Source organism: Cydia amplana, chromosome 1 (genome assembly GCF_948474715.1).
Source record: "Cydia amplana chromosome 1, ilCydAmpl1.1, whole genome shotgun sequence".
Taxonomy (NCBI): domain Eukaryota; kingdom Metazoa; phylum Arthropoda; class Insecta; order Lepidoptera; family Tortricidae; genus Cydia; species Cydia amplana.
The window spans coordinates 21623608-21639757 of NC_086069.1; the positions used below are offsets into that span (position 1 = coordinate 21623608).

The following is a 16150-nucleotide window of genomic DNA, read 5'->3' on the forward strand; positions in this document are numbered from 1 at the left end:
CCCTAATGCTCAGTTATACCATAGAGAAATATAGTAAGACAAGAGTGCTCACTCCATACACTTAGACTATTAATTTCAGTGTCTACATCTAGCATCGAGTAGCGGAACTATCAGTACTGCTACATCTATTGTCAAGTAGCAGTACTGATAGTTCCGCTACTCGATGCTAGATGCTAATAGTCTTTCTGGTACTAAAACTGATGTATGGAGTGAGCAATCTATGTATTTTTTTCTCTATGGTTATACCTACCTAACACTTACTTTTGAGCAGGTGTCTGGCCGGCAGCGATCAGCGAGTAGTTATATATGCTAGTTATTTTTCTACGGGGTGAATGTTTTATCTTTGAAATAGTATTCGCCGGAAGTGAGAGTCAGCGATCAATAATTAACATGTGCATCTCTTTATTCACACGGCATCTTCACTTTCACGTACGTTTTATGCATAAAAAAATAGTCGATCGCAACTCGCCCTCTCGCCGCCATTCGGACAGCTAGCCAAGCCATTATTGTACCTATATTCAAAAAGGCTTGCCGGGATTCAGCACTGGCTCTGAGCGGCATTGCTTGTAGTATACACGCAGGTTCAATTGTTTACATAAGGCTCAAATTTGCTTATCACTATTTTGGTTGGCGGTCGAAAGGTTAATGCTAATAAACTAAGGCCAATTGCAACTTTTGTGTAACTTTTTAACATCGTAGCACGTAGTGTTAGTAACTATCATAATTCATGAGGTGCTAGATAATTATTTAGTAGTTTTGGTTTACGCAAAGTAGAACATTGAATAATTATAGTTAAGAAGTCCCTCTTGACCTTACCAAAAATGTAAAAATAAAACTTGTAGATGTACAAGCGGTGTGTGAATAAAACAGATGCATATATGTAACTTTGATTGACTGTTCATACTGCCAGTAAGAATTTTTTCTAAGAGAGAACATACACTTGCGAAAACAATACACTCCTTTTTTTGGGCAGTCGTGTAAAAATGCCCGTACTCTAACTGTCGGCAGCGGGACGGTTGCTTTAATACACCTTACCTTTGTTAAATTATTTAATTTAGCCGCAGGGCACGCCAATTCCATTAACTTATACTCCCTTTTTCGATAGTCGGGTATGTAACATACAAGACTTTGATATTCTTTTGATCCTAACAATATTTCGCTTAATATAACTTGGTTATGTCCTATTCTCAAATGCTCGTGTTTAAAAGGTTAAACAAAATGTGCCGTAATGACAAGGGAAAGGATGCCAACAGTTGGCCAATATAATTTTGCGTCATTTACTATATGTACCTATGTATTATGTTGAGTAATATATCGGCGTTACAGGGTTATGCTTGTTCAGTTGTGTCATATTATATAGGTAACGGAATACACTTAAGATTGCTGGCCAAGTCCTGGTACAATATAAGGGTACTACGTAATACAATATACAGGGTGCTTCCTGTAACAGGAGCAATAAATTAAACTAAAGGCTGTACTGCTCAAACTGACCAACATTTGTTCAGCAACTTTTAAAAATTATAAATCCTTTAGACTTCCTCTTTTTAATACAAAATAAATATTGCCTTTAATGTACGCTGACATCAGTGTGTTTGACGTTGCTTGTCACGCTTTAAACATAACAAAATTTGCATTACATTGTGTCTTAGAATAAACTTTAAAGTGTAATAAAAATCAAAACATGAGTTATTTTCAAAAGTTGCTGAACAAATGTTGGTCAGTTTGAGGAGTACAGCCTACAGTTTAATTTATTGCTCCTGTTACAGGAACCACTCTGTATAAAATGTAAAAACAATGACTTTCTGACCAACTGTAGCCAATAGATTGAAAAAGACAACACACAAGTCACCCAATCTCATATACTTAATTTGATTCATATTACATATTGTAACATACAAAACCCTATTAGATATACTTAAATCAAATCGTAACCCTATAATGAATGCAAATAGTTCATATAATTGTGATACCCAATTTTATACATGTGATTATACTTTGTGCTCATGTCTTTAGTAAGACGTTGGTGACCATGTCTCGGATAGTTTACATTTCTTAAACTTTAGGAATGTTTTTTTAACTGGCTTTAGGGGCATTCCACGAGAATGTCGCTTTCGTAACGACATTATTCTAATGCTTATGAAAATGCTGAGTAAGCTATATTGGGTCTGTTCATATTTCACGACTTGGCTAAGGAATTGGCAGTATATTCTAGAACTTTAGGGATTTGATTAAGGTAGCTGCCATACAAGGCGAAAGCGTTACGTAAGCGACATTCTCGTGGAATGCCCCTTTATAATACTTAAGTATAAGTATTCTTTATTGTTCTAATGTTTTTTTGACCGTGAACTACAATTTATTATCCTATTTAGTGATATAAAGCAAATGTTAAGTTTAGTGTGAACTGCATTAGGCACTAAAAAACGTGAAATACCAATTAGATCCATGATATGGATTATGGATTATGGGTAATTTCCATTAACGAATGGAAAGTGGAATGGAAGTGGAACGCCACTGACCCGAAAATTCCTAAATAATTAGATTTTATTTAAACAAAATTTGTTAGTTCCGTGGAGTGGAACTATTCCGATGTACCTTCCCGATTTAAAGATTATTAACCAAACTTGGCCTGTGTGCCTGTTTGCAAACAATGTCCAAATCGATCTGAAGCATGGGCTGTCTTAGATTTTTTGTTATTAATGGTGCCAGGATATTCTATTTAATGTTTTTATTGTTATGAATTGCGGACATTACGATTTATTCATAGTTTTTATGTGTACACATTCTAATCATTCTCATTTAGATATATGCTTAAAATTGAATGTTAACTTTTACATGACATAACTTATTAAAATGGGACTGACTGATGATTAATTGTTTTTATTAACTGGCAAAAATTACATTATAGCCCGGCCATGGCTATAATGTCCCACACACATATCCCACGTAAGATGTCATGGATATAGGATTATAAAACAAAAGCAGTATTTATCACATAAACAGTATAATTATAATGTCAATTGAAACATAATAATCAAATCACAGTTTAATATATAGAAAAATAAACTACACGAACAATCTATTACAATCATTGAACATAGATGCAATCACACTATATGTAGTTAACGCAATAAAAGCTATTTGCGGAAAAAACATTGAAAAGTCGATAGGTACATACTTAACATTGATAAATTATTATGTCAACTCATTACATAAATGTATTAATGTCGATATGATAAAACACGCAATAAAATGCCATTCCATTCCCTTCAAACCTCAGTAAATAAAGATTCGTGTTATTGAGGTTCCACTGTACAGTGTATTACCAAGTAAGACAACGTAAAATAGTCATAAAAAAACATAAGAAATTCTAATAAATGACAAGTAGAAACATCTAACCTTGCAGCACCTATTAAGATAAATGAGTTATTAGTTTACATGATTCATGATTTTTTCATTATACATTATTACATATATATTTATTTAAAAATAATACCTAACATCAGGTACAAACACAATTGAATAATTAAACAATATGTCCAAAAACATCTATTATCATAATTACTCTGTGCAATCTATTACAATTAAATTATCTACATTTTTACAAATAACATAGTCATAATTAAAATTGAATACCTATTCTATATGAGATCTATTACACCATTATCTGAGCTTAAGATAAATCGAGTGGATAAAAAGTTAACCATCACTTTGGTACAAAAAATAATCGTTAATAAAATTATAACATTGCAGGAATGTAAATTGAGCATTAAATAAGTAATAAGGGCAGTGAAACAATATCAAAGGAATGCGGCTTAACTTTTAATAAACCTACGCACAAGAAATTCTATATAAGCAGCGCGACTAGCACATGTTGCCGAAAATCGCGCGACTGTAATTATTACTCAGTCGCGCCGATCCTTTAATCCAGTGGTGGGCAAAGTACGGCCCGCGGGCCAACTCCGGCCCGCGAAACCATTTTATCCGGCCCGCCGCGGATACATTGAAATTATATATATATATTTTTTTTTTTTTTGCTGTAAAAAAAAGCTTGAGAAGTTTCAAGGTGAAGGTCGGAATTGCTGCATAATTGTACTTTTATATAAAACCGTAAAATTTTAAAATTTCCAGTTTTTCTGCAATTCTGGCCCTCCTCCGAAATCTCTCAAGCTTTCTGGCCCCCCATGAAAAAAGTTTGCCGACCACTGCTTTAATCTTACGCGGGCCCCGCCCCGGCAATATGTGCTAGCCGTGCAGGTAACAATCAAATATTAAAAATTGTTAATCTATAGTGTCAATTAGTAAAATATTTAGAAAACTACACTTGAATGTGTAATTGTCAATCAAATATCGAATATATATTCAAACATTGAATTTCAAATGCATTTTCTAAATAAAGTGTGTATGGCTCTGAGTGCAAACTATTCTATTGATGTAATTACCAGATACAAACTAACAGCAAATAACACGTAAATATGCTGACGTTCAAATGAACAATACAAAATATACTTATGCAAGTATATTAAATTTTGGTAACAATTTGTATTTGGACAACGTTAAAGTACATTTTAGGTTACATAAAGGCAAGCACATTCTAGCTGACTTTGTTAATTTCTTTCCATCACGGGATCTTTTCATAAGTAATGTTTGCGACTGTTTGGCCAAATATTATCTTATTCAAACGTCGCTCCTAATCCCTCGGTAAACTAACCTCCAGCTACGGGCAACTGGCTGTCTTATATCAGTAAAGAATATTATTATGCTATGCGCTTACTTCCACAAAACAATTTGGTTTTTTTTCTCGCTTAACAACTACAGGATTAAGACAGCTGATGTGTTATGAATTGGTATTTCCTAAATACAAGGAGCAAAGTTTTGCTAAAATTTTCCCTCGGTGATAGAGCAGTTAAGTACTACTTTATTTTACCCCTCCACAATATTTAGTAAGTTGCTGTTGCCCCGTTAACTTTAACAAATCTATTCCCTTAAGCTTTGATTGAGTGCCCGTGCAAAGGCTTTGCGGTACCTCAGGCGTCCGCATTGTGACGTGTGGGGATATAATATTATATCGGTGTTTATAATAAGTGAACCAACAGCATCCCGACGGCAGCTCCCACCGTCAGCCCGATGCTCAGCATCGTGGCTATCACGGACGTCGCCTTCTCTCGCTCGTGCAGCTCTACCACTCTGGAAACAAATGTTACGGTTATTTTCTCTGAATAATGGGTTAAATCGGTAGATTCTCTTCATCATTGACATTCGTTTGTCGTTACTGAACGCGACACCATGCCTAATAGACCAAGATCAACGTTTTCAAAACAAAAGATAAACGTTTTTTTTTATTGTCAATGTGACCTACAATGTATCAAGGTGGTATCAAGTTATCTAGACACTAACTGTTCCGATAATGACTAATTCATCAAGAGCCAATTCATTAATATTTAATATGTTAAAAAGGTCGTTAATTTATCGGTAGATAACCGGTCATTTTTTAGGGTTCCGTACCCAAAGGGTAAAAACGGGACCCTATTACTAAGACTCCGCTGTCCGTCCGTCCGTCTGTCACCAGGCTGTATCTCACGAACCGTGATAGCTAGACAGTTGCAATTTTCACAGATGATGTATTTCTGTTGCCGCTATAACAACAAATACTAAAAACAGAATAAAATAAAGATTTAAGTGGGGCTCCCATACAACAAACGTGATTTTTGACCGAAGTTAAGCAACGTCGGGCGGGGTCAGTACTTGGATGGGTGACCGTTTTTTTGCTTGTTTTGCTCTATTTTTTGTTGATGGTGCGGAACCCTCCGTGCGCAAGTCCGACTCGCACTTGGCCGGTTTTTTCCCATAATAAATTAGTCTATAACCTCCCTTAATTGTCTTGTCTGACAAATACCTACGAGGTAATTTAGAAACAAGATATGCGTTTTATTTAACTAATTACCTACCTATCTAATAATAACAAAATATGCCTACTTTTGCTTATCAAGACCTAAAATATGAGTAGGTACCTAAGGTAGGTAAATCTACAATACAAGGCGGCACACAAAACGGCATTGTGCTCATATTGGACTGAATATTTTATCTTCAAGTAGGTACCTACTAGCTGAGGTACCCGGCTTCGCTCAGAGAGTAGACATGTGATTGTGTGGTAGTTGTAAAAATCGAATGGCACCCAATATTGCATAGTTCACAACATTCGAGAGTGTTCTGGAATATTCCATAATGATCTGGGATGTTCTCGAACATTCGACAACACTCCAGAATGTTCTAAAATGTTGTGGAATGCTCTCGAATACTCTGGACTGTTCTAGAAATGTCTAGAGGGCGAAATTATCTACCCTTATATCTTCAAAAGCACCGCCCTTCAGGTAAAAACGGGAACCTTCTTCATGGAAATACAAAAAGCGGCCAAGTGCGAGTCGGACTCGCCCATGAAGGGTTCCGTATTTAGGCGATTTATGACGTATTAAAAAAAACTACTTACTAGATCTCGTTCAAACCAATTTTCGGTGGAAGTTTACATGGTAATGTACATCGTATATTTTTTTTAGTTTTATCATTCTCTTATTTTAGAAGTTACGGGGGGGGACACACATTTTACCACTTTGGAAGTGTCTCTCGCACAAACTATTCAGTTTAGAAAAAAATGATATTAGAAACCTCAATATCATTTTTGAAGACCTATCCATAGATACCCCACACGTATGGGTTTGAAGAAAAAATAATTTTTGAGTTTCAGTTCGAAGTATGGGGAACCCCAAAAATTTATTGTTTTTTTTCTATTTTTGTCTGAAAATCTTAATGCGGTTCACAGAATACATCTACTTACCAAGTTTCAACAGTATAGTTCTTATAGTTTCGGAGAAAAGTGGCTGTGACATACGGACGGACAGACAGACAGACATGACGAATCTATAAGGGTTCCGTTTTTTGCCATTTGGCTACGGAACCCTAAAAAGGCTATAAATTCCCGAATATTCTGGGATGTTCTCGAACATTCGAACTTCACGACGGATCTTGCTTTATATACCCCTACCAATAGGTAGCTCCGCTCGGACCCTATAAACAAAGGCCAAATGTAGGAATGAATGAATGGTCGAATGGTCCAGAATATTCCAGAACATTCGAAAGTGTACTGGAATGTTCCACAATGATCTAGGATGTTCTCGAACATTTGAAAACATTCCAGAATATTCTGAAATGCTGTGGAATGCTCTCGAATTCTCCCGAATGTTCTGGACTGTTCTAGAAATGTCTAGCCTCCGAGACCCGAGACACCACACCAGGTACAAATTTCTGAAGGTACATATATATTTCACGATCAATTCTGAACTTTCGTCTATTATGTTAAGGTTCAATATTCAATAACAATATGACTGCTTCTGGGACTGGGTCTGCGCTAAACTTTCAGCCCTTATATCTTCAAAAGCACACGCTTCAGGTAAAAACGGGAAACTTCTTCATGGACGGGAGGTAGAGGGCTACCTCACCATATAACTTCCTCAATCGTACGTTTAGCGGCACGCACATTGTACACTTTCTTTTATAATATATATTGATTATAGAAACTATGTATAAAGCAAAACAAAACAACTTGCATAGATGATACGGCTGTCTGTTGACCTAACAAGGATGTGTCACAGAGCACTCTGGGTTATCAGCACTGCATTATAAATGTGAGAGCATGCAAATATGTATCTAGTTTACGCGATAAGATATCTCGACACGTGCAGACTTTCGGTAAAAGCGAGGAAGATGTATATAATTCAATTTAAAGAACATACTTATCGTTTACAGTGCGATAGTTTTTCGTGGATTTTTGATATAAAAAAACGTATAGTTCCTACGACGTAAATTAAACGTCAAAATCCTGTTGCACCGATCATAATCGAAGAACTGATTAACGCTAACGTGAGTCAGCAAAGAATTATAAAACTTTTCATACTACTACTCATCTCATAGGTACTTAAGTTGAAATTGAAAACCATTAATTAAGTCTTTATCGAGATTCCGTCTAATAAACAGCACCCACCAAGACAACCTACTTTAGATGGTGATAACTTTTGAACTGTAATGTTTACTCTCTGTAGAGGGCCTACCGCGAACATCTAACTACAATCGAAATTTCGTCATCTGCCACTCTAACGCTCTTGAATATTCGAGTGATAGAGAGATGTCGCTCTTAAGTGAGCTAGACATATATATATAATTATGTATATCTAGTTCTCCTTACATACACTTGACACAGCAAATAGGAGGATGGTACTAATACCATAACCCCTAAGGGACCCTAAGGTCGCGGTTGCGCATTACATAACAGCCGTGAAGCCGGCTATGAACAGCTACTCAAGACATCAGAATGGCTACCTAACGGGAAATTCGAAATTTCTAAGAAATTCTATCTCAATTACTATCGCTCTTGCAAGTCTTGCATATCCCAGCCAGATAACTAATTACCTAATACGTAATCTTACCTGGTAGAATTGATCATTACTATGTTTGTCTGATAGCAGCTTCTGAAGGCGAACACGATCATGTTATGATGTAGCTACCTACTCGTAATCCCATTCGAAGATGACCGTGACATGATGCGGTCGCGTTGGATCTCAGACATGAAACCTGGGCTTCTATTAGCGACTAGAGCAGTTGAAATAATTGACAATCTCACCTGGTAGAATTGATCATTACAATGTTTGTGAGATAGCCGTTGCTGAAAGCGAACACGATCATGATCATGATGTACTCGTAGTCCCACTCGAAGATGACCGGCAGATGGTGCGGTCGCGGCTGCGCGTTGCATAGCATCAGCATTGGGACTCCGATAATACGCAATAGACTAGCGGCTCCTATTATCCATTGGTTCAGAGGCTGGAATATTTAGGTTATTGTTAGGTATCATAAAAAAAGATTTGGTGACCGAGAAAAGGTACTTAGTAAAATGAATTTTCAAATTTTTCATGTAGGTAAGTAATTTTCATAAAATAGTTTCGGAGACGTGTTTTAGGTACTTATATTAGGTAAATATTCTATACCTACCTATAATAATAATATAAATAATGCTCGTTTAATAGGACAAATGCGACTGTAGAATGTCTCACACTCACAAAAACACGCGGTGCAATTACAGGCGTTTTTTTATGGATGTGTGTGTCAATTAGTCACGTACGTAATTAGGTAATAGCGCTACGTACGTAAATAAAATGATTATCATCAGATACAAGAATTAACATCTTGTATTCGATTGACGTGACAAAACAACATTCATTAGTTTACCATAGATACAATTAAATAGTCTACAACATGATGATGATGAAATGTACATGCTTAAAAGGTAAATTAATTATATTGCAATAGGTACCAGGAAATGCACTTAAGAGCTTTTCTTAATTCTAATATCTTAACCCTTAAATACATGATTTTTTCTTTTTGCCCGAAATTAATATATGTATCACATAATTGTTTGCCGTTTCTAGGAAAAATAGTAAAAAAAATGATATCATCGATTTTCACTGCGAAATCAGTGTTAAAAGTTGCATAGTCTAAATCATATTTTTGGAAATATAAAGCTATTAGTAAGGGGTATAGGAAAAATCTTAACTGCCAACAGAAAGGTACACTATTTGTGATGTTTCTATGATAAAGTTTGTAAATATAAAATAATTACAAACCCCGAAAAATCTGCCCAAAATCACATACTAAAAATCATCAGCTTCCAGGTTTTTCCAAGTTTTCCGACATTTTGTCTATAAACAAATGTAACTTTTATAAATTAAAATACTGCGTAAATTTATGTAATAATTCGGAAAATTTATTAGTTTTACTATTGAAATAATATACAAGAACAAATAGAATTTGTTTAATAATGCATAACATTTGATGTTTATGTTGTGTGTATAAATGCATCACTATGCATTTAAGGGTTAAACCATTGTAACTATTCAACTAGTACAACAAATAATTAGGCACTTACTCGAAGTAGAAATCCAGCTACCAAACGCCCGGAGTAATCTCCACAATTAAAGATTAGATAATTCACTACCGGCACGAAGTATATCTCTGAAAAACACAACTCTATTAAAAAAATATTTTTCATGTTAAATAATTATACACTGTCTAATTGATTTGAGATTCTGTTTACCAAACAATGATTAGGATTAAAATGAACAATTAATATAAATAACTCACTGTTCCAATCTGTTCCTTGAGTAGTAGGATGTGACTCAACCAACACAGTGACAGCAGGATACACGGCCATGCTGATCGCGAAAATCGCAAAAATGCTAAACGCGTAAACCCAGATTTTCTTCATGACAGCTACCATGGACACTTCTCTGTGCCTGTTAGCAACCATACCAGAGCCACTCAAAATATGGTGTGTAAAGAAGTCAATCTTGTACAACATTATGTAGGAGATTAAAGATGCAAACAGCATTATGTCAGCTATGATGAAGTATATGAGGGCGCTGTGCAAGGGTGATATTTTGAAGGCGAGGGATATGATTTGGGCGACGGCAGCAATGATCCCGCCGAGGGACTGGCCGCTTACCACGGCTGCCATGTACTCTTTTGAGAAGCGGCTCGCGATGCCCACGAGTCCGCCGATGAATATGGCACTAGCGGCTGGAACATAACAACCGTTTAACTTTCAGAAACATAAAAAGTAGAGACGCCAATTATTTCAATATAATTCATTGTTTTTTTTTCAAGTTTCCTTGTTTCATTGCCTTTCTGGGCAATACAAATTCAGGAAAATAAAAGCGGTCTCTTCTGTTCCTGAAAGTTAAGGAAACTGGAGTCTAAATAATTTCTCACTGTAAGGTAATACTAACCAAAACCGTTGTTTTACAATGTTCACAATTTTAAGAAACAGAAAAAAAAATCTACCTAACCTAACATATCCCATCTAAAACAGCAAAATGCAATTTTGTCACAGACCTGAATCCACATCAAAACTCCTTTGCTTTAATTATAAAGTTTTTGTTACTGAAATTCCTAGTAAGTTTTTGGTGGTGACTGACATTATTATACAGTAGAACCCGCTTAAGACGACTCTGAGGGGACCTAGCAAAAAAAGCGTCTTAAACGGGAAATCGTATTAAACGTGAACAAAAATAACTATAATAATGGATAATGAGCGAATGTGATCTTAAGTGTAGGTAGGTATAAGTTAAATAATCTAGGAACACTAACGATAGGCTCAACTAGAAAGTCTTGGAGAAACTGGCTGCAAATAAATCTGGTAGCGATAGCTTGCACTCCGTGCTCCATAACGGTCAAGCAGATGGCACTTCTCACGCCGATAAGGACCCGACAAAAGATATTAGACAAAACAAAAAACCTAAGGTAGGTAATAAACACATAAAAAATGTTGGCTAACGGCGTATTGCATAACAATACGACGGTTATGACAAAAACACAAACGTACAGATGGTACGTAATGGGACGGATAAGTAATATATAATTTTAGATGGCGTATTAAGCGGGACGCGAGTCGTAGTAACCGTGAAAAAATGTATGAAAACAGGCCTAAAATTGCAGGGACCGGCGTAAAATGGCGTATTATGCGGGAAATCGTATTAAACGTGATCGTATTAAGCGGGTTTTACTGTATTACTATTATTTATTTTAACATTAACTTACCGCTCATGACAACTACAGTCACCATTGTGACAATGAAGAATGTGTTCTGCCATTCGTCTGTGTCAATCTGCACAAAAGCGGTGGTCACCAGGAATGACAGTGTGATCATTAAGAGTGATCCTTGTAGTCTGCTCTTCACAGATACTCTGCAACAATCCATCCAAATTATACATAATATCCTAGCAACTTTTCTTGATGTTATGGGTTTCTAAATTTAATAATTATTGATGCATTAAAAAGATTCCATATAGTAAACCAAAACAATAAAAAAAATATGGTAGGACCATGGACAAAATGGCTTCAATTAGTTTCATGCTTAGACAGTTAAAGCTAGATTCAGGTGCCATTATATATTATATAATGGAGCCAACATGATGCACACAGAAATTTGAACTTAAGATGTTAAATAAGTTTTTGGCAAAAATTTAATTTTTGGTACAAGCTTTTATTGCTGACTGTACTTTTCTTACGACAGACAACTAATACTCATCGAGACAATTCTAAAAACCCCTAACACAATTAGGTTGCGTTGTTTCATCACAAAGTTCCTATGGCCACCTCCTGTCTCCATCATCAGATCAGTTTGACAGTACCATATTATTGTATTGTCATCAGAACTACATACAGCTGCCAATTTTCATGACGCTACGATCCTTGGAAGATGGTTAAATTAGTTAGGTACCTTAGATTCCATTACATAGTTAGTTACATACAGGTAGACCTAATAAAAGCTTGTTAAAAAGATGGCAAATTGTGAGCTTAAATTGCTTTATAATTAATTACATATATATATATTAGTATTATTAATTATATGAATTCCCATAATTACTTACAAATGCCCATAAAGTGAGTTTAATATAAGGAATATTAAATTAGGTATAGAAGCTGCCACATTGAGGTAGGAAGTGAACTCAGCTTGAAACTGAGTTTTCCGCACTGGTGGTAATTCCAACTGGGTGGAATTGACTGGAGACACATCTCGGAATTTATACATCCAATACTGAAAACAAGAAATTTGAAGCAATGAGAAAGACAAGTTACTGTAAAACAAAAAAAATTGTGAGACTTATTCCTGACTGTACTTCTCTTATGCATATTTACAAAGTACTTCTGAAGACTTTTTTAATGAGCTAAACTTGATGTGTTTGTGTTCTTTGATCAAAGAGTTCCTTTGGCTACCTTCTAACTGCATCATCAGATTGGCTCTATATTAGCATATTATTACATCGGAACTATGGAAGTACTCCAAAATTCAACTGGATTAGATATCAGGAAGTGGTTAATTGGAATGGCTAATTTAAGCAGTGAAGCTAGTAAAGACAAATAAGAGTGTGTAAAAAATAGACTATACACCTTCAAATAAAAACAGTTGCCATCAGTTTTATTTAGCAAGGTCTTGATTTAAATAACAATACAATTTACACAATAATTTTTGTTTTCTAAATAGGCTGCAAGGACACTGCGATGATAAACATCAACAGTTTAGAATACAAGCTGACATAACAATCAGTCTTTGTTTCAGTAGAATTATACTAGCTTAATTTTATTCTATTAATTCCACTAAATAATTTACAATAAATTAAAACAATATTTCAATTACCAGTTTTGTTTATATTTCTTGATTCAAAACTAGACATAATCTCTAGTACATGAGGCTAGATCCATTAATTCTTAGATTCTCTTAAAACAGGCTTATTAAAAAAAAGAAACAATACTCACGTCATTTGCAGTAATCAGGAAATTCCATGACACAAGAGACGTGATGCCAAATAAATAAAAAAGTAAATAAACAACCCAATAGTTGTCGCGAGGCCGCTCCGAGGTGTCCAGCACCTTTGTCGAGCAAGAGTCTGTCACCAGCTCGCGCTCCTCTGAGTCATCTATAATGTCTTCTTCATTTTCGTTCTCAATCGCGTCCACGGGCTCATTGTTAATCGATCCGGTCTCTTCCACGTCCATACTTGTAGCACTTATTAATACCATTTACTCATAAATCTTTGACCACAATATAGAAAGCTATTTTATTTCACTTCTATTGTTAACGATCATTGTAATGTCCTTGTTTTTACAATAGCACCGCTCTAATGACGCGATGTAATTAATGACTCAAAAATAAACAAAATATAAAATGCCTTTATCTGAATATGCAAAACATAATTATTTTGTTTTAAACATTAAACGCAGCTGATGCTGATATCGAAATTTATCGAATATCAGCTACGCGCAAAGTACGAACTTCTCTCATTCGGCGAGAGCAAGGCAAATGTCACACTCGTACCGTACCGTACACCACCAGTCTTCTGTCAAGTGTCAGTGTGATGTCAGCATGAACTAGTATGGTGTCACCCCCAATTTAGACTCTCGCGCGAGCCACGAGACGAGCCGCGCCACGAGACGCGAGTGTAAGCGGTGGGCTCGCAGCTCGTCTCGTGGCTCGCAAGCTCGTCGAGCTAATATAATTTAAACACTAACGGCACTGCATAAGGTTTATAACCGAATGACAAGCGGAACGAGAGTGTAAGCGGTGGACTCGCGTCTCGTAGCGCGGCTCGCGGCTCGTGCGAGAGTCTAATTTGCCTATTAGGCATCTGTCAGCTAGGCTACAATCCACATTTTGCATGAAGATGAAGTTATACCAAGGTGGAGCAACTGTCACTTTTTGTGCCATACTAAATTGAACCTTATCACCGAGGGAGAAAGGTGTTCGTACCAGACTAGAGAAAACGGTCCACTTGAGACAAAGATCTTTTATACTTGAGATAGCAAAAGTGGGTCGCCTGTCTCGCACATGTTGCCAATGTTAAAAAGATACCATTGAGGTAGAGTCAGACCAAGAAAAGTCTGCAGCGGGTTTGACAGCCCTCGCAGTGCCAGTGTTATTTTAAACGTCAAACTTCTATTAAATTATGACGTGAAAATAACACTTGCACTGCGTGGGCTATCAAATCCGCTGCAGACTTTTCTTGGTCTGACTCTAGTATTGAACTATTTATATCAATGTAATACTGAAATTAAATAATACCTTCTCATATTATTAGAGCACGACCAGAAATATATGATCATTGTCAAGAGGGCGCTGTTATTCTCATGTATGTGGTATGTGGTGACAATTCAGTTTAGTATGAAATATTTAGTTCCATTTGGTTCCATTGAAATTCCGCAATATGGCGCGTGATCAATTGATCATATTATCATATATTACTGGTCAGGCATTCAGAGTACGTTCTCGTAACCGCTACACCGATTGTTATGATAATAATAATAAATGAAAATCGTCATATAAAATATACAATTTTATTTCTTCATGTAAGTAACACTGTTTTTATTTCTCTTATACCGATATGTTTGTTGTCTATATCATTTTGTACAATTTACAATTAAAGCATATATTTATTAATATGATTCTGATTTTATAATTAATAATATAATTATACAGAGAATAGAGCACATAAAAAGAACTTATTAGTTTACTGAGAGGACATGTAAGTGGTACATGGTGGTACCTATCTTATCTTAATAGTTAAAGATTAACTAAATTAATTAACAGTTTGAGAGATGCAGTAGGTAAATCAAGAATAGTAAGAAAAAAGAAAGAGATTATCTAAAGTTAGGGAAAGACTATATGACTATTTATTTATTAATGGAATTTGTATTGTCAGTCATTTTATCAAAATATTATATTATACCTACTTATTACGTAGGGACGGACAACCCTTAAGATATAGCATACAAATTAAAAAAATGAAATTAATTACCTACTTACATTAACACCTATATTTACGTCTTGTGGGTCATTTCATTGCACATTGCCTAGTGTACATTTATAGGTAGGTATAAATTCTTTTTTTTTCAATATAAAAAAATTAAATAAGGCATCATATTAAGGCAACATACGAATATTTTTTATCACATACCTATTCTTGAATTTAAACAAATGATATAATATTTCGTTACATAAACGAAGTAGTTCATTATTTGAGATCGTGCACGTCTGGTAAATTTATAAAATTAGATATAATGTCTAATACTTAATATAAAATTCATAATACAATAACACATTTCGTAACGTAAGGCACTCCTGCTGCATATACATATGTAAGTATATGTTTTTTTTTATAATAGATCAGTACTGAAAATTGATTCACTATTAAGAGAGAAGTATAGCTACTGACAAAAGGCACTTTTTTGATTCAATTTCCATTTCACTAACTAAATCTTAACATATCACTTTGATTTTGATTGTTATCGCTTCAGCATAATATACTCATTGTATGTTTATAGGTCTTTATAAAGAAAATGTTTTTTGTGTTTACAAAATTAAAAAAACGGAAAACCATAAAACTTACTTTATCATGGTGTCAATAACATACCTACTAAAAATCATGGAGAATGTAAAATATTTAGAAGTGGAAAAACGTTTTCTCTTTTTGTACGGACGATCACGTGCTTCCATATTAACTCACATTTATAGACGCGTCTATTGCGAAATTTATTTTATTATATTTACTTA

The 16150-nt window shown here is 35.2% G+C and overlaps 1 protein-coding gene across 1 annotated transcript; it reads right to left on the minus strand.

Annotated features, from left to right (window-relative positions):
* Positions 1-4898: 4898 nt before the first annotated feature.
* Positions 4899-13768, minus strand: LOC134650251 (equilibrative nucleoside transporter 3). The gene is made up of 7 exons (XM_063505209.1): positions 13360-13768; positions 12474-12640; positions 11641-11786; positions 10186-10620; positions 9971-10056; positions 8669-8868; positions 4899-5184 (listed from the first exon to the last, which is right to left on the minus strand). Exons 1-7 carry the CDS (start codon positions 13621-13623, stop codon positions 5073-5075), a joined length of 1410 nt encoding a protein of 469 aa, XP_063361279.1. The 5' UTR covers positions 13624-13768; the 3' UTR covers positions 4899-5072.
* Positions 13769-16150: the final 2382 nt, after the last annotated feature.